Genomic DNA, 22,918 nt, shown 5'->3' with positions numbered 1-22,918 from the left:
TGGAGGTCCCATTAATTGGCCTGCAAGATCTCCAGACCTCATACCACTAGATTTTTGTTCACGGGGCTGAATAAGAAATGAAGTCTACAAAATAAAAGTGGACACAGGGGGTGCACTAATTAGACGAATTGAGAATACTGCAGCCCATATTAAAGAAGAAAGAAATGAATCAATTGGGAGAGCAACAAACGCTCATCGTAGACGAAGTAGAAAATGTTTGGAAGTCAATGGCGGTATTTTTGAACATTTATTGAAAGAACGCTATAATTAAGAAAATTTTTATGTGATAATTTGTTTATTTGTTAATATGCTATAACTTGAAAACAAATGAAAATCAGATAACATATGAGTTTTTTATATTATTTTCACGTGTATAATACACTCCTAGAGTTTCGTGCGCTCCTCCCGATTCACCCTGTATATATACTCTCCTATCGATTTTATACTAACTATATTATACAGGGTGTTTCTAAATGCATACGACAAAATTCTGGAGGTGATTGCTAGTATGAAATAAAGATGGTTCTGTATATCCAGAATGAATTATTTAATCTTGTATTGCACCTTTATAATTTTCTTTAGTTCGATCCACTACTAATATCAATACATGCACTAGTTATTTTACAATTAAAACCGGATTAGGGCGAAATGAAAAAGCACAAATTCTGTGAAATCGAGATTTAATGATAGAGCTGGCTGTATTGCTCCAATTTTACAGAATGCGTTAATCGAAGGTCGAAAAGAGTATTATTTAAAAGTTCATAGGTTAGTTTGTTGGCCCGAATATTTATACTTTGATTTAATGGATTAGATGAAATAATGCAGTACATTTTATCGGGAGTTGTACCCGGCAAAAAGAAATTTACAAGTACGTCGCCACATGGCCCTTATATGGTAAGATCTGGATTTTTCGACCGGATAAAAGGTTCATACCTGCTCTTGTAAGTCTTGAAGTCATTGAATGAAGACGACCGTGAAATTTCAACAGTACTTTTGACCATTTCTATCCGACAACTCAAATTATGTGGAAACCTCATAGAAACGGAATTTTCCCTTATTATTATCGACGAGGTAAATAACATTCATACATACATATTTCCATTTACAACTTTTCCTGCAAAGAATGATTACAGATCCTAAAATTTTTAAATGTTTTATAGTGGTCACTACTAAAGAATATTGAGAGCAAGTGAACTGAAGCTTAGACTTGATTTTGCGTCATAATACAACATCTTTTGTGTTCAACCAATTAAAGTGAAGGATTTTCGGGATGTATGAAAAGTAATACTTGATACTTCTAACATTGAAAACTTCTACTGCCATAGGCGGTAGTGTGTTTTCCGTCTTTATGATGAATAAAATATTATATGAGTACAGTTTCACAGAAGAGTGACTTTTCAATGAAAAAGTTACTTTACTGCAAAAAATTTATCTTATTTTCAAACATAATCTACTTTGTTCAAGTTTTTGAAGAAATTAACTTCTTATCGACCTCTCACACTATTGGAAGAACTAAATAAAACCCCAGTTTCGTTGTTAAAACGTTCTCTATATATCTACATTCTACAACAAATCAAAGTAAATTTGTGGTAATATTATTTATATTTATAGGTTATAGATTATCCTATTTATAGATTATCCAATATCTTTTTAACTTTGCTTTTTATATACATGTGTTTCCTAAATAATCCAAAATATTGCAGGGGACGTTATTATAAACATGTGTGATAAGTCTTGTCGTTAATGAGATACAAGGTGTCGAATGGTTTTATTATTTTATTAGAATCAACATGTGTTAAACATGAAGCATTTATCTCTTACCACCTCTCCCGTCATTCATTAAAGTCATTTGATTAAGTTTCGGAGTAGAAACTAATCGTAGAGAGCCAAATCAGTATAATAAATAGTAAAACCATTCAGCTATCTTTTCTGCAACAATAGTACACGAACGGGAAGGTACATTTTCATTATGGACGAACAAATTCCGTCGTTTTTACACCGTTATTACAACTAATAAATGAAATCAAACCTCAATTACTATAATTTAATTGTCCGAAAAAAAAAAACGATTTTTGCTTTCTTTTGATCGTATTCTTCGGATGAAGTGCTTTGTTTCGCCTTGTTGTTTGTTTTCTGGGATATAATCGTGTATCCAAATTTCTTCTACCGTAACATCGACGGAAAAATTCAGATGACATCGGAGCAAGTTTATAATCGGCGTTAAAGATATTTCATTTTCCATTTCATTCCTGTATTTTTATTCTACGTACCTGGGCTATTTATTTATATAAAATAACATACATTAAGTTCAAAATTTTACTTTAAAACTCCCTAATAGATCATACCACGTTTTGGTTTGAGCTATTTTTTTGATTTTGTATTCGAAAATTTTAAATTCGACCTCAATAACGTTTTTAATATACATGGGGATTATATTTTTATTGGTGTACCCAAGGTCTCTCGAAATTTCTATTTTCATTGGACTATTATTGATAATATGGCATTGCATGCAAGGCATTTCATATGCTATTTGCATATAGTGATGATTGGAAACTTGGAGTTAAAATAATCGTCGTTTCGAAATTATTGAATATACTATTACGGACGATGCAATAGCGACTTTGTTGGTTGAATTATCCGATGAGTACTGAAGCGATTTGAGTTGTGTCATTGACGAAGAATTTGTTCTTCCGATACATCTTTGCTCCAACCTATTTCAGCTAACAATCAATAGATTTTTCTCATAATTTTGACCCTGATGGTATCTTGGAAAACATAGTAGTGAAAACTAATAATTATACCAATTATGTTTTACGTAAAAAGCTTGTATCAATGCTTGGAAGGACGTAAATATGGAAACTATACAAATTGACCATATATAAGATTATTGGAAAACAGATTCAATGTTTGGTTTACGCGGATTTCAGAAAATATCGATAGTAATTCGTTTCTAAATAGGGTATCCACACGTTGCACGAATTTCAGATTAGGTTACAAAACTTCCAAAGGATCAACTGTATAAATAATAGGTACGGTAATTTTGTTTATCGAGCAGGTATATGAAATATATTACACAGGACGCGAGATTAGTTTGGATGAATTGATGGTATTGTAGCAAGGATGGCTCAAACAGTATTAAATACTAAATAAACAAGATTAATATAATATCAAATTATACAGGATCATAACACTTTATAATATGGATTTGAAATTTATAGTTCAAACCGACATCTGGGTTGATTCCGGTGAAAAAGAATATGTACAAATGCTGTTTCTAGAAGATAGCACACAGAACATACCACATACCCTAAGAAGAAATGCAAAACAATTAGTTGTTATTCAGTAGAAGGAACATGCCGGATTTTCGATGTCCGTGCCCTCGATGGTACGTGACAGAACTAATCTATTTTCGCGGTTCATTTAAATTTACAACTGTACTTTATGTTATTCATAACCATCCAGTTCCAATTTCGCAGTTTCCTGAATTCACGATAGAAAGCATCTAAGAACTGGGAAACGTTTATGCACGAAATAATATTTATATAAATTTCCAATTAAAACAAGGAAAATTAGTAGATATATCACTTTTAAAATGAAAACTGAAAAAATTCATATTTTTCTAACAAAGTGAAAAGTGTAATATGTAAATAAATACTAAAAAGAAATATAAGTGAGTAAAGAACATGTTTTTAAATTTTGATATTTTTAAGGTTGTATTCCGATAAACTTGATACAAACGATTTCTCTAGGTGTTAATTTGTTCTTACTAGTTCCAGCTACAGTCAAAAAACCCGATTTTTATTGGTCAAAACTATCAATTTTCTCTATAACAATGGAGTCTGAAAATTCACTTGAAAACTCCAATGGCTCTCCTATAGGTAAATTGCCAGATGTTGAGATATGAACACATGTACTATCAACTTGATGCTCTTCGTCAATCATATCAGTGTCAACTATACCTGTATTTACAGCATATGAATGTTGGTTTATTATATAGTCATGAACTTTGGCATAACTGTGATCTTCATAGATGGAAATAGACAATGAAGGCAAATGAGAGGTAGGAATGGATGGGATAGCTTTATACTTCAAATATTTTCTATTGAAATTTGTAAAATAACTTCATGATTTCTGATTTCCACAAAAGCGATAATTTGATGCTAAGCATTGAATTTTACAAAATTCTTTCCATCTAGAACACACATTTGGAAAGCGTTTGGGAAATTTAAACAAATGATAATTTATCTTGACAAATGACATTGACAGTAATGACTCATTTTTATTACACTAGCGCCACGATTGGTGAGTGGCAGAACTAAATTTGTGTTGCTGAAATTTATATGCAAGCCGACGTTCTTATTGTGTATGTTCTGTGGAGACACCATATTTGTGTCACAATCATCAGTTATGAACTCGGGAAACGTTTTGCCGAGAGACAATGATTGCGAAATGACAAGGTAATCAATATAAAATAGTTGTCAAATGATATGGCGGAAAACACCAATAAAAAATGTGTTTTACCTGTAATTTAATATTATCATGGCAGGTATTAAAAAGATAGTTGCTCATTATCCATGTGCAATTCTCATTTTCGTTTATATGAGAATAATAGGTTATTTAAAGTATTTACATATTTTTATAGTGTTGGTGGTGGATAACTAATCTGATGCAAGTTTGGCAGGTAATAGTTGATGTTACATTTTTGTGAAGAGAGTTTTATTACTCAGTGTTTCCTTTAAACGTTATAAACGCGAAATTTCTAATATGTGACACTTTTTTAGTAAATAAAAGATTGTTTACGGTAAGAATGTTGTAACTGATCGTAGCGCGCATGATTAGTTTGAACATTCATTTGGTGGAAAAAACTCACTAGCAAAGTGGATGAAACTTTGCAATTGATCGAGATAAATCGGTAACAGTCGCGCCATCGCTGATACCATTAAATATTGGTGTACAAAATCCAATCAACCGTATCTCAAAATACAATTAAATTGAGTCATTTCTCACAAGATAAATAACGAACGACGTAAAATGGATGAAATATGTGATTGTTGAACGCATATTGTCGTGGTCAGAGCGTGGTGAAATGACACAAGTAATGCAGAGCCCCGATTGAAGAACCGTAAGTTGATATTATGTGTATAGTGTGAGTGGAAGGAAATTAGATACTATGAAATAGTATCGAACCTGGTCAAACAGCCGATTCAATACTATACTGTCATCAATTTACAACATAACAGAAGCAAATTCAATAAAGGGCACCGAGGTGTTTAATATAATAGCAGACATAATAACAAACATTTGTGAGTCACTAAAAGTTTCGGTCTTTATGGAAAAATATTACGCAATAACGAAATCGCTGAGGAAAATAATGGTACATAATTATTTGAATGGTGAAGATTTTTAGTAAGTAAATATTTTATTCAAAAAATGAATAAGAATAAGAAACTAGTTTTCAGATGACCCCATTTATCACCGATGACTACCGTGTATTCGTTGTTATAGGAAGAATACAGAGACAGTCATCTGTTCTTTGTGCTCCTGTGTGTGATCAGTCTGAATTTGGAAATGTACTGAGTACAAGGAGAAAAGAGTCGGAGAAATTCCAAGAAAGCAATGCAGACGTTGCTATTCCCAAATGAAACGTAAAGTTACAATATATGTTTGCAAACTTTGTACAGTTACTGCATAAATTGTTGAAATAAATAACAGTTCTTTATGAATTTCTTGGCAAATTCCGTTGTAATATGTAATAAATATTTATAGAAAATTAAACGTACGTCACTTATTTTTCTTTATTTGATTTGATAGTCCAAATCACGCCGGATTATAAAATTCTTTTTTCTACGTCCGTTATAATATTCACGGTTTTTTTTTATTCATTTGCATTCATAAAGAATGTAATTCCCGAATCGGTCAAAACGCGTGAAAAAAGTACCGTAGCGGTTAATTTTTTCACGCTTTTGCGTTAAACAAAGTGCCGTAACGTGTCTAATTAAAATGAGTGATGTATTATTAGTGATGAAAAGTACTAGTGAAGAAAGTTTAAACTGCAGCGACTATGAATCTTATCCCTGAGAAATCCAGGAAACATTATATAAAGGAATATAATTCTTTATAATGGTGTGGCGTATTAAAAAAGCCATAAACAGCTTCACAGAAAGAGTGTTACTAGCTTACTTTAAAACTAAATCCAAAATGTGAAAGTTTTTAACACTTTGGTCGACTGAAAGGCACCTTAATAGTAAATAGTAAATACTCGAAACTCATTGCAAACATACTTGAAAAATTAATCAGTTGGTTATAGACACAAAAAATCTAATACAATTTCCCCCGTGAAGAAATTAATAAGTTTCTGTTGACGATCATTATTTCATTCATAAGGTATGACAGCAAAAAATTTTAATGTAGACATTCAGGTTTCTTAAATATTCGGAATCGCAGGAGCTCTGCGGAGGGACGAATTATATAAAATGAAGTATAACGATATTAATAATATCGGAAATGTCTTAATTATCACAGTATCTGATACAAAAACTCATGTTCAACGTCGATTTACTGTTATTGGTGAAATATCTGACAATAGATTAAACTTCGGCGTCTCTATTAGTGGATTCCAGTGGTGATATAATTCAACTAAAGAAGCACGGTGGGTGGAAATCCAACACAGTTGCGGAGGGTTACGTAGTCGGCTCAATGAAAAACAAAATGCATTCCGCATTCCGAAAATTTTAGCAGGAACAACTAGTTCCACATTAAGCAACATTCAATAAGTACTAATACAACTATAGACCATGTAACTTCTTTGAACTCGTTAAATGTTGTCAATTCAAGTACCAATAGTAATGTAACTTTTTCTTCATTTCAAATTAATAATGTTCACAGTTGTACTTTCAATATTACTATTACAAAATATTTTGTTGAATTTTTTTAAGTCTACGGACATAGAAAAAATTTTATATGATACTACTTTTTTTCACTGGTAGGAATTGCTGCCAAACCGTCCTACTCGTAAAAAAAGTATTATTTTACTCACTTGTTGCATAAATAACTATTATAAAACTATATGTATATGGCAAAATACTTATAGTAAAATCATGAAAATTTCTACTTTTGGGGTTTCGGATACGATCTTTTTAACTAAAATATTTTTAAAGATGGCCGACTCCGGTTCTAACTTGGTTATTTACACACATTTACCTGTATATTAATACATTTTTGAAATCTACGTAAAATTTTAGTATACTTTTGTTTAAAAAGTTTTTTCGAAAAATGCTTTTTGAGTTATTAATTTTTTTGTAATAAAATTCTTGTTGCGGACCTTTAGAAATTATTTTTCTATTTCAAGATTATGTAAATTTGATTTTAATACAAGGTAAATATGGCAAATTTTTTACAAGAACATGTGCTTTATTTGCAGTAAGATATCCAGATAGACCACGATCGAAATCGCACATTGTTAAAAGAATACTTAAAAATTTGAAGCTATTCATTTCATTTTAAGCAAAAGTTAATTGAATTAAACCATTTGTGACAATAATAAGATATGCTGAAAAATTTTATGGAGAATTAAAAGCCAAAGGAAAATAGTCTGATGTTTCAAATTAAATGTTCAAAATTGCTTCCTTGAACTTCAATGCATTTTCCAACCCTTCACAGTACGCCTTCATTCGTCGCACGGCTATCATCTATCATCACGGAATTTCAAATTCTTAGCTCACAATCTTCTCTAGTTGTTAAGGCTTGTCAATAAACCTCTTGTTTTATGTAACCCCGATATAAAAAAATCTAAAGGAGTCATATCGGGAGAACGAGGGGGCCACCGAAAAGGACCATTATTTGCTAACCACCTGTCTTCAAATTGCTTTTCTAAAAATGTTATCATGACCATTGAATTGTGAGCAGGACCACCGTCATGGCAAGCGGTCTAAATAATTTTGTGTTAAATTTTTTAAAATATCAAGATATCTTTCGCCTAAAATAATGTCAGTCATGATAATGAAAGCATTTTTGCCCTCGCTTTTACAGAGAGTAAAAGTGCAGCTTTATCAATGCACGAATCCTCAACTTTCTGCTCGAAATTAGTGTAAAAGATACGTATTTTGGACCAAGGTATGAGGAAAAAGTTGGTAAATCAAATTATCTTCAAAAAATATTTATTATTTAAAATGTTAGGCCACACTCTAAGATATTTACTTAGTACTCTTGATACATAAATAACTATGTTTGGAAAGGTTTCCGTATTATGAACAAACGAACTTGATCGCGATGGAATTTTGAAAATTCAGTTCTCACTTTAGAGCCATTATCAAGAGAGGGGCAAGGGTAATGTGTTTATTCGTTCATTGATAAGAAGTTATCCGATTCCGTGGTATCAATCTGTCTACTCCACGCAACGAATCACCCTTTTTGGTTGATTCCAAGGTCTCAACCTGCCTACTCCTTGGAATTTCACCAAAGAAGTGACAGCTGAAACAAAAAATATAAAGTGATTTTAATGAAAATAAGAGATAAAGTATTCACCATCGACAACACCGGGATCACTAATACTATCACTGCTGCTCTTGAGCTAACTGTTGAGCTAGCTCCTGGACCTTGTAAATATAGGGGACCTATTTGCAGATTTTGTCTTTATGGCGCGCGTGGCAAGTACATTATTGGCAGGAGGGGTTAATAAATGTGAGGGCGTCGATTTCTCGGGGGGTTTTAGAAGACATGCTATTGTTGGCATTGTAGCAGGCCGAAGATGCATCGGAAAGATATGAAATCCCAAAGAGTAAGCAGATTGAGACTTTGGAATCAACCAAAAAAGGTAATCTGTAATGTGGGGTATGCAACTTGAGACCATGGAATCGGATTACTTCTTAACAATAAACGAATAATCACCCTACCCTCACTCTCTCTTGATAATAGCATCAAAGTAGGAGCCGAAACGTCGAGAATTTTAAAAACTCCTAGTTCTTTTGTTCATAAATAACTATATGTATCAATATTGTTTTAATCATATGTTTGTCTTCTGGATGCATTCTAGTTCTACGTGGATGACAATAATTATCAATTTAAATCTAACGTGTGCAACTATTTTGCTAGTAAAATATTATATTTGAAAATAGGGTGGTGATAATTTATGTTTGTCGGTGTATATTGAATCGATAAATCAAAAAAGATTAATATATATTTTCTGACAGTGTTTATCCACCTGCAATATAAACAGTTATTTAATTCTTGACCACAATCAATTGTTGCGGTTATACGACCTTCACGCCCTTATTACAGTTTTCAATCATCAATTTACCTCAAAATAATAGTTCCTTTGAGCGTGCTAGCATTAAAAATTAACTTACATTTAAAAATACTTTAGCTTCGAACGGTTCTCCTTCCCACGTCCATCCGTTTGACCATTTTGGTACGTTTAATGGTTTCTTGATAGGTGTTACTGCAATTTCACTGCATTTTGATTTTCTTCTGGTTATTTCCGTTTTCTTGGAGTTGGTCTTGAATTTTTTAGATACCACACCTTTATTTGTACTTTTTTTGTTTATCACCGGTTTGTTCGTTTGTTGTTTACCGCACTTTTCGGTTTTAGCGGTATTTTCTTCGCGTGTCCTTAAGCAAACGACACTAATTACACTTTCTATGGTTCGTTCTATATTATTTTTCGCGAGCGTTTTATCTTCCGTCGCGGATATGGATTTAGAATTGACTTTGTTAACCGACAACAATTTCTTTTCTTTGGTTTTAGTAGAAGGATGAAATCCTGATTTACAGTTCGAATTATTTGTTTGTGTTAATTTTGAGAATTTTTGTCGCTTAATTGTGTTCCCATTGTTAAGAGTTTTATTCGTTCGCTTTCTTAACTTTAATTTTGTTTCTCTAGCTTTAGATAGCTGAGACATTTCTCCTAGAAGTTTCCGTTTACCGTTATTAATTCTGACAGTATTTGTTTCTTTCTTAATTAGTAATTTGTAGGACCCACATTTTTGTTTCTTCTCCACTGGTACCACTTCTGGGCTAGGTTCTTTTTCTGAAAGCATGGATAGTTTTCGTTTCATATTTTTGACTTTAACATTCTCTGCCACTGTATTAATAACGGGAGGAAGCGGATTTAGTGGATCTTTCCGAGGTTCTTCTATTATTGTTTCTTCTTTCGGTTGTACCGATATTTCAGGCTGAGATTCTTCTTGTTTCATTTCTTCAATCTTCGTGCACGGATGTTGCAAATTTTCTAAGAACTTCTTTTCTTCGCCATCGGTGATTTCTCTTTTTTCTTCTGCTACCTGTTCTTGAGGACTCTCAATTTCTCGTTTAACGAAATCTTGTGAATTGCCACACATCAATAACATGGTGTTTTGCTGTAAGTTGGCTGCTATATTGTTTCTTACCATTGCTTTTCCAATTCGAGCTTTCCTTTTCTTCTCTGTTTTACACTGTTCTTGATTATTAACTAAATCGGATTCCTGTTTCGTCGGAGCCGGTGGTGGAGCTTGATAAGTCGCACCGGCTGGTGATGGTGGAGGTGGCATGCCAGCTGACCCTCTTGCAGGACTAGGAGGACCCGTTGCACTTGCGGGTTCAAGAGGAAGTGCCAAAGCTACTGGTGGTAAAGGCATCGATTCGTTTGAAATATTAGACCTCTTACAATCACCAGTAAGAGGTCCAGTATGTACGTTTTTTGGACACGATTGCATTGGACAGGGACAGCTACTTTGATATGCATCTGAAAAAAAAACACTAATAAAAACATCGTTCAATTTTTTTTATATTATTATATTTTATATCACAGAGTGGTTTTTGTGTTATCGTCTGTTCTCATAAAAAAAATAAGAAGGTACCCAAAAAATAGTTTTTCTCCTTCTATATTTTTGAGCATACATTAGAAGACGTGTTTTTTGCCTTATGCCTTTTTCAACAAGATAATATACGACTACGTATAGCCAGAATTACCTTGGTTTAATTTGTGGACAAATTAATTCGGTTGATTGAAAAACACATCAAGGACACAGATGCATTTCGACATGACACAGATGCATTTCGACATGACATACAATTTTCCTTGAATGAGATATTTTAAGAAAATTCTAATATCTTATTAAGGATATACCCGACATACTCGTATATATGGTGGAATAAGACATCGGGGAAGTATAACACAATAATTTTTCCTTTTTTTTTCCTACGGTTGTATTTTTCTCAAATTTTTATCGATTGCTCGACTAATGCTAAGTCACTGTAATTCAATAATACTGAGTGCTATGTTTTCGGTTAGTTTGTATAACAAATAAATGACAAACAGGGTACAGGTAAAAAGTTATCTCGTGGAAAAAATCACGTTATGTCATTTATTATTAAGTGAACGTAAATATTATCTATTTAAATACAAAATGATGAGCTTTAGGTATCTAAAATAATTTTCAGAAAATTAGTATCAAAACATAAATATAGCTACGAATAGTGTAAGTTGGAGTAACACGGTGTATTAATAAAAGAATATTTATATGTCTTACAGCTTTGAACTTGATTATGGTTCAACAAAAGTCACGTGGAGCTAGAAACATTGGATTCGTTTCTATTTATAAAAGTTTTTCATTATATGTCGGTAAAATAAGAAATATTGATAACATATAATATAAAAGCCTATTTTCTATTAAAAAAATATTAAACAATGTATAAACATATTAATACGGGCAATAAAGAAAGAACATATTCTGGAAATACAAAATTTTTGTTTTTGACACGCATTGTCTTTTCGTAAACAACAATTACGAAACAATGGATATTTTTCTATCCAAACTAGATTTCGAAAAGAAATGAATCATTAAAAGATTCATCAACCTGTTAGGTGTGTGTTGACCAATAAAATGGAAAATAATTAGACATTTATAGATGAAATACGGATATTTCACTGACTCAGGTTTTTGCTCGACTAGCAATAATTTACGATAAAAACAATTACATACCTTCGAAGTTGAAATGTTTTATTACATTGATTTACTGCTAACTATTCGCCTTTCTACTTTTAATTCGAATATTTTAATCAGCTGACAACTACACTTCACTCTGCACATTAGATAAAGCAATTTAATAAATATCTTGAATACTTGTATCCTTATGCATAAATGCCAAACATAAATCGAAAACGAATATGATTAACCGGATGTTTACTATAAAGTATTTACAATATTTATAATTCTGATATTTTTCATTTAATACTGTAAATATATTTGAAAACTACGAGTATGATGACTACGCGGTGCTATCTATTAATTTAGAGATGCCAAAAAACGTATTGTGATGTTATTTGAAAAATAGAATAGAAAAGGTTCTTAGAACTCGAATCTTTATCAAAATACATAGACGGTCACTAAAAATTTAATGGAGGTTTCAAATAAATGAAAAATTTCATAAAAAAAACTGATACCTAAATGGTAAATACAGTAAAATTGTTCCTTAATTTGTAATAAAGCATTGAAAAACTTCATGATAAGAGGATCATGTTAATCACATATGACAAATTGAATAGGGAAATTGGAAAAGTAATAGAAGAAATTAATCTAGATAAATTAAGTTAATAGAGAAAGATGGAAAGGTGGAAAAAATTAAGCCAACAAAAGTAGAATTAAACCTACAAATAACCAGGAATGACATATTGAATTTTATAAATACGGAGGAAATGAATTTAAGCAAATAATTCTCAAAGTTGTGAGGTAAATATGGAAACACGGGAAATGTCGGTAAAATTAGAAATAGGACAAAAAGAAACAATACACCCCTAATAACCAATATCAATCTGAGACAGTCCCCTCCATTCCTAACTCATCCTGTCATGGATAAGACAACAATCACAATTTAATATATCACTAAATTTATTCCCTAAGCATTAAATACACAGCGATATACTGAAACAACAGTTATTCATTCCACTCAATATAATTCTATATACTAATACATCTGAATCTGAGACCAGCGTAGGTTTTGCAGTAGCCAACGCACACCCAATAATTAAACAACTATATTTCGCTAGTGTCTACCCAAGAGAATTATACGCAATCCTCTAAGCTCGGAATTTGCCATCTTCTGATCACAAACAATCATCTATATGCACAGACTCTCTTACATCAATAAACTCCATTAGACAAATGTATCCCGTATATCCTGTTATCATTACTCTATTGACCGTCTTACGAGCTCTAATGTTACCATTACTTCAATCTGGATACCGTCTCACCCCGGAATACATGGGATTGAAATTGCAGCTACGAAAGAAGTTTCGACGACCAACCTACTCAGTGACACACTACAAATTCATAATGATCTAAGAACTATGATAAGTCACTGACGAAGTTCCAACAATAATCTACATGAAATTCACAGGTCTATCGACTCGAAAGACCTACCTATTTGGAAGACATTTATCTATTTAATGAAAAGTAACTTCTTGATGTAAATCTTGATTAATATAATCTGAACTACTTTCCATTGTAATGGAAATAACACAACTTCAGAATTGCATTACGAATGGATGTTATCAACTTTACTGCGCATTGGTGTAATTAAAGGAGGACTCTGGCATTTATCTTGGTGATTTCTTGGAATGAAGGGCTTTAATGTCTCTCAAAACTTGATTTCTTACTATTTTCAGTTGTGTTTTTAGTGGTAATTCTGGGAAGCTCGATTGTTTTATTGTTCTTAGTGACCATCTACTGTTGAAGCGTTGGGTGAAAAAACTTTTCAAGGTGGACAACGAAAGTACATATTCGTTTTCGTAACGTCGATTTTCATCCAGTGGCTTTTTGAGAAACACATGGGATGACTTAATGATTGCGGACAGTTAAGTTGTTTCATAGCTTCCTAAAGCGAATATTCTATTCCTTGAAAATAATACATGACAATATAAGACTACCTTTATTTCTATTTAAGCTGGTAGAACACCCTAGGACTTCAAATCTATGATAAACAATTAATTTGACATTGAGTGATCTGTGTGATAGGTATATGATATTAAAATTTTTTGTAAGTACACAGTTCAATACTTAGAAAGTTATTCTGTATCATCCCCAATTCATTAAGAGCCAATTGTCTGCTGAGTGAGGGTATAAAGGAATAAAATTATCGTCCTGCAGGATATATATAACATGATGATGTATATAACATAGATGGTCTTTTCTTTGGTTATTTTTAAATTACGGCAGGAGATAACTAGTGATTTAATACATTACGTGTGAAGTAATTTTTTTAGTCGCTATAAAGATCATAAATGGCAAATTCTGCTACGCATAACGGAAATCCGCTACGGTTTTCAACACTTCGCGTGCGTGCACTTAAATCGTTAGCAAAAACACGCGACCAGATGCATAGTTTATTTCGCTGATTTCCAGAAGATTTATCGATTCGGGTTTTCTTATTACTCATGAATTACGATTAAAGAGTATACGATTTTAAAAAATTTGTTGTGACTACGACTTTTTCAAGATTAGGTCAACCTAAATGTCGTGTGTCAAAAATTCCAGATCAATTCAGTCAAGACAGTTTTTTGAATATCAACGCTTCACCTGCATCAAGCATTGGTCATTGAATTGCTGTCGAATTTGAGGGTTGGGCTGTTCTCCAATTACTAATGGAATATTGTTCATAATTATATCAAAGATTATTTTATATGATTTTGAGATGATTTTGAATCAATTGATGTCGAAAGAAGACTAAAATGAGTGAGAAGTTTTAGATCTAAAAAAGAAACAAAACATTTATTTTCCATTTTAATTTGACAAACTATTCTTCTTCAAAGTCTACACATTTTTCCAGAATGATCAACCCTTTTTAATCATTCCATATAATAGTCGCCGTCTTCCTTCTCAAAATAGGCATTTACGTATTTGATAATACGGTGAGTGGTTAATCAATTCGAATTGTAATTCGTCAATTTTAGCAATGGCAAAATCACCGAGGAGTAAGAAGGTGTGTTTTTCTTCAAATGCAGTCGCTTTCTTGCAATTTCCCCCTCAATCTTATTAAGCTATGATGCATAATATTTTCCTATCATTTTTCTCAATTTTTTGAAGAACACAATACCATTACTATCCTAAAAATGATTCTAATCACTTTTTCGGCTGATGAAACCATCTGTCTGCCTTTTTCAAAGCAGGTTCGCCCTTTGAAATCCACTTTTTTTCATTTTAGGAGTGTAGTGGTGGATGAGGTTTTATTGCCGTTTTGCGATAATATCGCTGGTTGCCGTAGTTTTTGGCCGTCGAACGCTTATCATCAATCAAGCTAATATAGCCACGTTTAAACTAGTCTGCCAAAAATTTTTCGGGTGTAAGTCATAGTGTCAAACTCCTAATTTGTGTGGGCGTATTTCCTCTCAAAAATAAATATTTATTGACAGTTCGATACTGAATTTTTTTGTATTTTGCGACTCAAGATTCACTTATAGAATTGTAAAAAAAAATAAGAGTCCCAAATGGGTAAAATTTTGGTGAGAATCTGTCAACGCATGTGTAAATATTAATAAGCGTTGACATCTTTAGGTTGAAGTCAGAAATTTTTCAGACAACGAATTAAATCAGCGGTAAGGTATGTACTGTATGGAAACGAGCAAGAAACTAACGTTTGATTGAGTCAGTATTTAGTCATTTGTAGAAAAAAGAAAAGTACCACCGTAAATATGTGCATAGGTAATAACTTTATAAAAAAGGGTTGAAATATGTCGACATTTGTGTCAAAAGAAATATATTTTACCATACTACTCTTTTGTACGATATCTTTTAAAAGATCTTCGAATTCTCTTAAGAATCGACTATGTTTCCTAAAATGTTACAATGGGTTTGTTAAAATAACCTTTTCAATTATTTGATATTTAAATGATAAAAACAACTGAATAAAATCAACTTTTTCAATTGATGATTGTTGCAATTATCATCACCTAATTGTTATCGTGTTAAAGAACTAACAATTTTTTGATAGAAAATTTATTCTGTTTAGTGCACGTTTTTTTAAAAACCGTTTTATTTATATGAGTTTTAAAACTAATATTTCAGTCAGTTTTGACAGATGGCATCAGAAACAGTATAATCACCGTAGTGAAAGCGTTGTCAACCACTTAAAAGTGGCTCTTCCATAAATCCATCCTCCTATAATGATCTTAGGTGATATTTCAAAGGCTAAAAATTAATTAAGTTCGTAAGTTAGACCATGTCGTAAATGATAATAAATCATTCTTGAATAGAGCTTCATCACCAGAAGCTGAGTTGATGGATGCGCTTATTTTGAATAAGACCACGTCGAAAGTATGATAAATATTAGCTCGAAAATTTCAGCGAGTAAATTCCATTTTTTAGCTGAATTGAAATTCTCAATTTTAAACAATATAAACATTCCTGATATATTGTCAAAAATATTTTTCATACATTTATAAACGCCTTGAAGTAGGTAAATATTGTTTCATATCTTTCCATACAATGCACAGCATGTTTCAATGCTGGAGACCGGTTTATAATTCTCTTAAAGATTCATTATACATATGATTAATTGCGTCACGAAGTTTCATACAATCGAAATAATCAGTTTTGGTTCTATCAAAATATATCAATGTTAAAAACGAAACAGAGTATATCCAGTACATTGGACCGGGTGGGCTACTAAGAACGGCCATATCTCAGAAATGGATTATATTACAGCTTCAGGGAAAAAATTATGATATAACTGACCCCTGAAAACAGAAATCCACCACTAAAGGGCGTATTTGAAAATATAAAATTGGAAAAGAAAACTTTTAAAAAATTTTATCAAAAATAGGAACTTAGTATGCAATAATCGAATTCTTCGACAAAATTTGTATGTTTTCCATTACACAAGTTTTAGTCTATATCTTCAAATAAAAGGTGGGGCAGAGGAACCTTGTTATGAAAAAATGCTTGTAAGTCCGGATCTGCTTACCCTATTTTGATAAACTTCAAGCAATTTAATGAGCAATGTTAATGTTAGAAGGCGTTGTTTCATATATTTTAGACATTGTGATTGCTCTAGATAAATTTAAATAGAATCATAAAAGTTTAAGTAGTTCTAAATTAAAATTCAAATAGCGAAAGCCGCATGTCGATTATTTTTTTCTTTTTCTCAAGAAACGATTAAGCAATGAGAAGTTTTTATCTTTTTCTTAAATTGATTAGAATTTATATATTTTGTAGTGCTGGACAAAAGCTCTTTCAAACAACATCAAGTTTATAAAAACAGGATAAGCAGAACCGGACTTACAGGCATTTTTTCATAATAAGGTTCGTACTCCCACCACCTCTTAGTTGAAAAGGTAGACTAAAACTTGTGAAACGAAAAATGCACAAAATTTTTTGAAGAATTCGGATATCCTATATTAAGTGACACTTGCTGAGGCGATTTTTTTACAAAACTGCTTTTTCAATTTCATATTTTCAAATACGACATCTAGGAGCGGATCTAGAATTCACTTTTGTTGTAATTTTTCTATGAAGCTGTAATATAATCCGTTTCTGAGCTATGGCCGACGACTGTTCCTAGTTACCCACCAGATATGTAAGTTACTTACGATTTTCACATAAACATACCATACGGTGTCAAAGAACAAAACCTCATATTAAAAGCTTCTAAAAAATAAAAGGAATTCAAATTCGGTGAAATGTACAGTAGGTTTTGTCTTAAAAATCATATGTTTCTAACGAAGTTATACAATAATATGTCTAGTTCGAGATAATTTCAAAATATGTACCTATTATTTTATTCTAATTTAATTAAAATAACCCATACACCGAGGTTTGTCTTAAGAACTTTAACGGCTTTCTTAAAAGTATAGAGGATTCGTCGATATCTAGTCGACTTTTCAATAAACACCAGTGACTTTCAAAATGTCAATTTGTTAAACTGTAATTGATCTTTTATATCGAACTTCTACCTATTATTGTTCAATTTACACATTTTCTAGACCTGCATAAGTTTTAAATCTACGACTTTGGTACTACAAGTCCAATTTGTAGGCTTTTCGTAAAGTTTTAAAATAATATTTTTTCTGTAGCGCGTAAAATTTATTAATAATTGATCTTAACTTCGGAAAGCTGACTTATTTAGCAAATTTTCTACTCTTTAAGAACCTTTTCAGTCATTGATCTTATTTTCGAGTAACACCCAAACAAAATTCTAAGACTGTGTTTTCATTAGTTTTACGGTTTATAACAATTGTCATTTTCTGTCGTCCCCAAAATTTCCTTTCACGTCGAATGAGCCATCAACCATAATTTTCCGACTTATTTAACTAATTTTCATAGAAAACTCACTTTTCGTCTGGATTATACAGCATATTTTTTCAATTTTATAAATATTTAAATACTTAATCAAATTAAAAATCTCCGTTTATACAACGGAAACGATTCCAATTGTAAGTTCTACAATAGTGAATAGAGAACTACACATATTATTACAGTCTTTGTAACACATGATTTGGTGAACCAATGGACAATATACGTTGTCTCGTGATAACGGCAGCAGTAAAACGATTCTATAGCCGTCACGTAACACATTGTCTTTTGATCTTGTTTTCCAACTAGTCCAGTCATTTAAGGTAGTTCACCTAGGAAAATCGAGATACCTAGCTATAAAGTCGTTTAAACTTGTTCATTTGACATCCTAAAACTCCTCTCGAAACTCACATATAATTCGATGAGAGCAACTTTAAAAATCGGGAGTCAAAATCAAAATAATTTATTTTTTGCACATTTTTTTTTCAAATAATTCGTTTCCTATGTGTTTTACGCTATTTGTATTTATAATCAATATTGTAGATCCTTAAATTATCTACAAATTTTGTTTGAAAAATTTTTTCATATGGTGAAATCAACTGGTAGTCCCGATCAAAATAATAATTTGGATGAACTTGCAGCGGCATTTGAAGAAGAAAACTGTCCAGTTCAGCGGGAAGACGACGACGATGAAAAAGAAGAAAATTGAAATAAGAACTCAAGATTTATTATAAATAAGATTTGAATGATAATATGATTAAAATTTTCTCTGTACGATTTTGAAACTACACGGGCAGGTAAGTACTATTGAATGAATTTATACTTGATTGGAAATGAATAATTAAGCAAAAAATATTTGATTTAATGAAATTGCTGATAAAAAATGGAAATTATTTATATTTATATATTTAACACTAATTTATAAACTTATAAAAGAGATTATTTTGATCGGGAGTACCAGTTGATTTCAAACGGAATTCTAGCCACGCGCGCTCTGCCATTTATCTCAGAAACGATTCACCGGATAAAAAAATTTTTAGAACAAAAGTTGTAGAGAATTTAATGCTCTACAATATTAATAATAAACACAAATAGCGTAAAACCCTTAGGAAACGAGCTATTTCCAAAAAATTTACAAAAAAATCGATTTTTTTGATTTTTGCCCTCCAATTTTTAAATTTGCTTACATCGAATTATATGTGAGTTTTGAGAGGAGTTTTAGGATGTCAAATGAACAAGTTTAAACGACTTTATAGCTGGGTGTCTCGATTTTCCGAAATTTTTGCCTAAATATACCTAAAATAACTGGACTAAACAGGAAATATCGGATACTAAATTGCGAGATATGGCGAGAATTTCAAATATTCGTCTCGGTCTCGTTAAATTGAACAAAATAATCAACTTTTCAGTCTCGATTTGGTCTAGTGATCAGTTTCCATGAATCATCTCGTTAAATGCATTAGTAGTTGAATGACGCTTCTTAGCATTTAAATCAATTGAAGACACAAGTTTGGGTCCATGAATAATTTTTTCCGAAATTGTGTTTTCTTAACTTAGGGATTTCAAGAACCTATGGTGAGTGTTGGTTTAATGATTAATATTAAAGTGTTTTTAATATAGATATGACCAACGGTTCAGTTTCAGTTTTTTTTTTTTGTAATTTCTTGCTTGTTATAGAAGTTATAGATTTTAATTTATTATCAATTAACTATTGATTGCATTGTAAAATGAAGGAGAAAATAAGTGATAGAAGACTATTCCGTTGTATTCTCGTTTTCTTTTTCCAATTAGTGAAAGTCATGGTTGCTACCATCTTCTAAAGATTTTCCATCTCGACCTTGATACACCTTTACGTTCTTTTTCTATAAAGTTGATACAACTTAATTGGAAACCGCTTAGAAATGAGCTGTATTAAAATCAATTACAACTGATAATTGACGGATCATGGAACAGTTTTTAAAACGTTCCATATAGTTTTGTGACCGTCCATGTCAATTGATATCATAAGGCATCAATCAATAACAAGTAACAATCGACCTCAATCGACCTAAAGGAGCGATAACCGACCTTAATAGATTTTTAATCGACAAAATCTGACAAAAGTAGACGCCAATTGGACATCAATCAACATCAAGTGACAATCGACCTCAATCGGCTTCAATTGATGTGAATCGAATATATCTGACAAAAGTAGACGCCGATTGAACTAAAATGACATGAACTGTCGGGAATAGACATCAAACGACTAAAACTGAATGAATTTCGCACCTGGGCTATATGTTGTATTGTCATCTTATTTAATATTCGGAGTTATTTTTTAAACAAATATCACTTAAATCTTTTAATAATGGATAAACATTCAGAACGAAAATTAATAGTAAGAACAACATAATTTTATAATTAAACGTCAGAAAACACAGTTAATTTCAATTTATGTATTATATCGAATGTGGAGGCGACAATATTAAGGTGTAACTTCTAAACAAAACAGTCAAGCAGATTCTGAATAATTTCGAATGGACTGGAAAAGTTCGGTTGGAACAAACCTACCATCACCCCTCTATTTGTCTGAAATCCCTTGAGAGTTCAGGAAAAGAAAGTTATCAGAGTATAGAGTCGTGGAGTAATGAGCAGAGTAATAGAAAAAAAATTCATTGTTTAGACTGTATTTTTGTTTTTGACGTATAATGGAATATCCAAGTATCATATATACTGTTACATATGGACAAAACATTCATATGCTTATGGACGTGTCCATTACGATGAAAATAAGATGTCGGTAAAGGTTGGAAAGCGCACAATCATCTGATTTACGAAGCCTCTGAACAGTAACCTGAGGCTTCAATTCTTACATCAACTGAATTTTGTAAGGGTGCAGCCCAAAATCTTTGTGAAAAATTGGAAGTTTATTCAATAGATCATTTCGTTCTTTGTGTTTACCAATCCAATTAAGGGAAACGTTGTGGTCATGTAAATGGACCTCCCAACTAATCCATCTATTAAGAAAAGTGTTATTAAGATGATTTTTTACATCATTCAGAAAATGGGGAGAGGCTCCATCTTGCGTAAACCACATGTTTCTGTTTAGAGGAATATCACATAACATGGGTGTGAAATCATTTAGAAGAAATTCTAAGTATCGTTGACCATTCAGTTTAGTATCAAAAAAATTTGGACCTACTAAATTATTACCCACTATCCTGCCTATTCTTTATTTGAATTGTACTGTGAGGATTTTCATCTGCCCATAAATGTAAATTATGGGAATTGATAAAACATTCTCGTGTAAAACCAGCTTCATCAGTAAACAGTAATTTTCCAACAAAATTAAGTATTTTCAATAAATAATTACAATTTACGTCTCTTGATGGCGAACGGTTTCATAGGCATCTACAACGATCTAAAAATCTACATATCTCCTGAACCATAAATTTTATCGAGTTGAACAAAGAGAACCGTTTTGTTACAAAATCGTTTGAAATATTCATTTTTGCTATCTTTAGAATGTACAGATTGTCCCTATAAAAGTGACGGATTGTTAACCATTTATTCTGTCAAACACACTATTTAGACATACATAATCATCCATCAAAATTTCATAATGTTCGAATGTATAATTTAGAAAAGATACTTAAATATAAGTTTTGATTTCGAAACTTCAAAGGCCTATAACTCAGACACGACGGGTCGTACGAGAAAATTTTTTTCATGTCACCGTATTATTTTCACGTCGTCTACACAGTCCCGAAATTTTGCATCACGACCCGGAACACCTTGAGTACTAATAATGGAGATACACATGTTAAAATTTATTCATAAATCTTTCACACACACGTCAATCCGACTCTTAACATATTTCGTCAAATATCTCAATTCGTTAATTAATTATTGTTGAGCAGTAGTCAAGTTAATAAAAATTATTTTGCAGTTGATCTCCCACTCAACTCGAAGTGTTTAAAATTTCCGTAAGTTTTGTTCTCTATAATTAATCGCCAAATTGAGATAACTGAGTAAATTGCAATAAATTTCTGGTTATACATTATTAACTTTGCTTTTTATGTTCAAAGTTTAAAAACTGTCTATTCATAATTATATTTTTAGTGCCCTGCAGTGTCCATCGGTGGAAATTCGTATTTTTATTTGGGGAACAGAAAGAATAAAATAGAACATATTTCTACCCGCCTTGTATAAAGTGCAAGCTCCTTTTTATTCAGATGTATGTTGTTTCCATCCGTATTTCCGTTTTTTTCTTAGTTTATTTTCTTCTCGGCCCTCTAGCTGCTAGTTTAGGATAATCAAAAAGAAAGTCAAATCAAACCATCAACGCCTACACTACCATCAACAGCAATACATACTACAGTGGAGGGGTGAGCACGAACATGAATTTTGTTCCATTCATAACAATTATTATTGCTAAAGCTTTTTGATTGTTTGCAGCAATTTGTATGAATTTAGACAGTGACATTAATTTTTTATAAGATTTACCCGTTGTTACAAGTTATTTAAATTTCTTTATGTTGAAAAGATGAATGTTATGAACTCGTCCGCTGATGTATACCATGAAGCTGTTTCTGTTCGACTATGCTAATAGAATCTAAAGTTTGGCGGATGCGGAAGGTACAATTCCCAGAAGGACCTTTACATTATATTTTTTATAA

General features: G+C 31.8%; 1 protein-coding gene across 2 annotated transcripts in view; it reads right to left on the bottom strand.

The window, feature by feature from the left end:
- LOC130896350 (uncharacterized) overlaps positions 1-22,918 on the bottom strand; it is a 207,387-nt gene that overhangs the window by 14,629 nt on the left and 169,840 nt on the right. The window contains exon 8 of one of the 2 annotated variants that reach the window (XM_057804365.1): positions 9,345-10,717. In XM_057804365.1, the coding sequence (XP_057660348.1) occupies positions 9,345-10,717 (1,373 nt within the window). The remainder of the gene's footprint in view (positions 1-9,344; positions 10,718-22,918) is intronic. The other variant, XM_057804366.1, reaches the window with a different exon arrangement.

The sequence above is a fragment of the Diorhabda carinulata genome, chromosome 7, assembly GCF_026250575.1.
Source record: "Diorhabda carinulata isolate Delta chromosome 7, icDioCari1.1, whole genome shotgun sequence".
NCBI lineage: Eukaryota > Metazoa > Arthropoda > Insecta > Coleoptera > Chrysomelidae > Diorhabda > Diorhabda carinulata.
The sequence above is the reverse complement of the archived record's forward strand: the minus strand, read 5'-3'. Positions and strand labels throughout refer to the sequence as shown.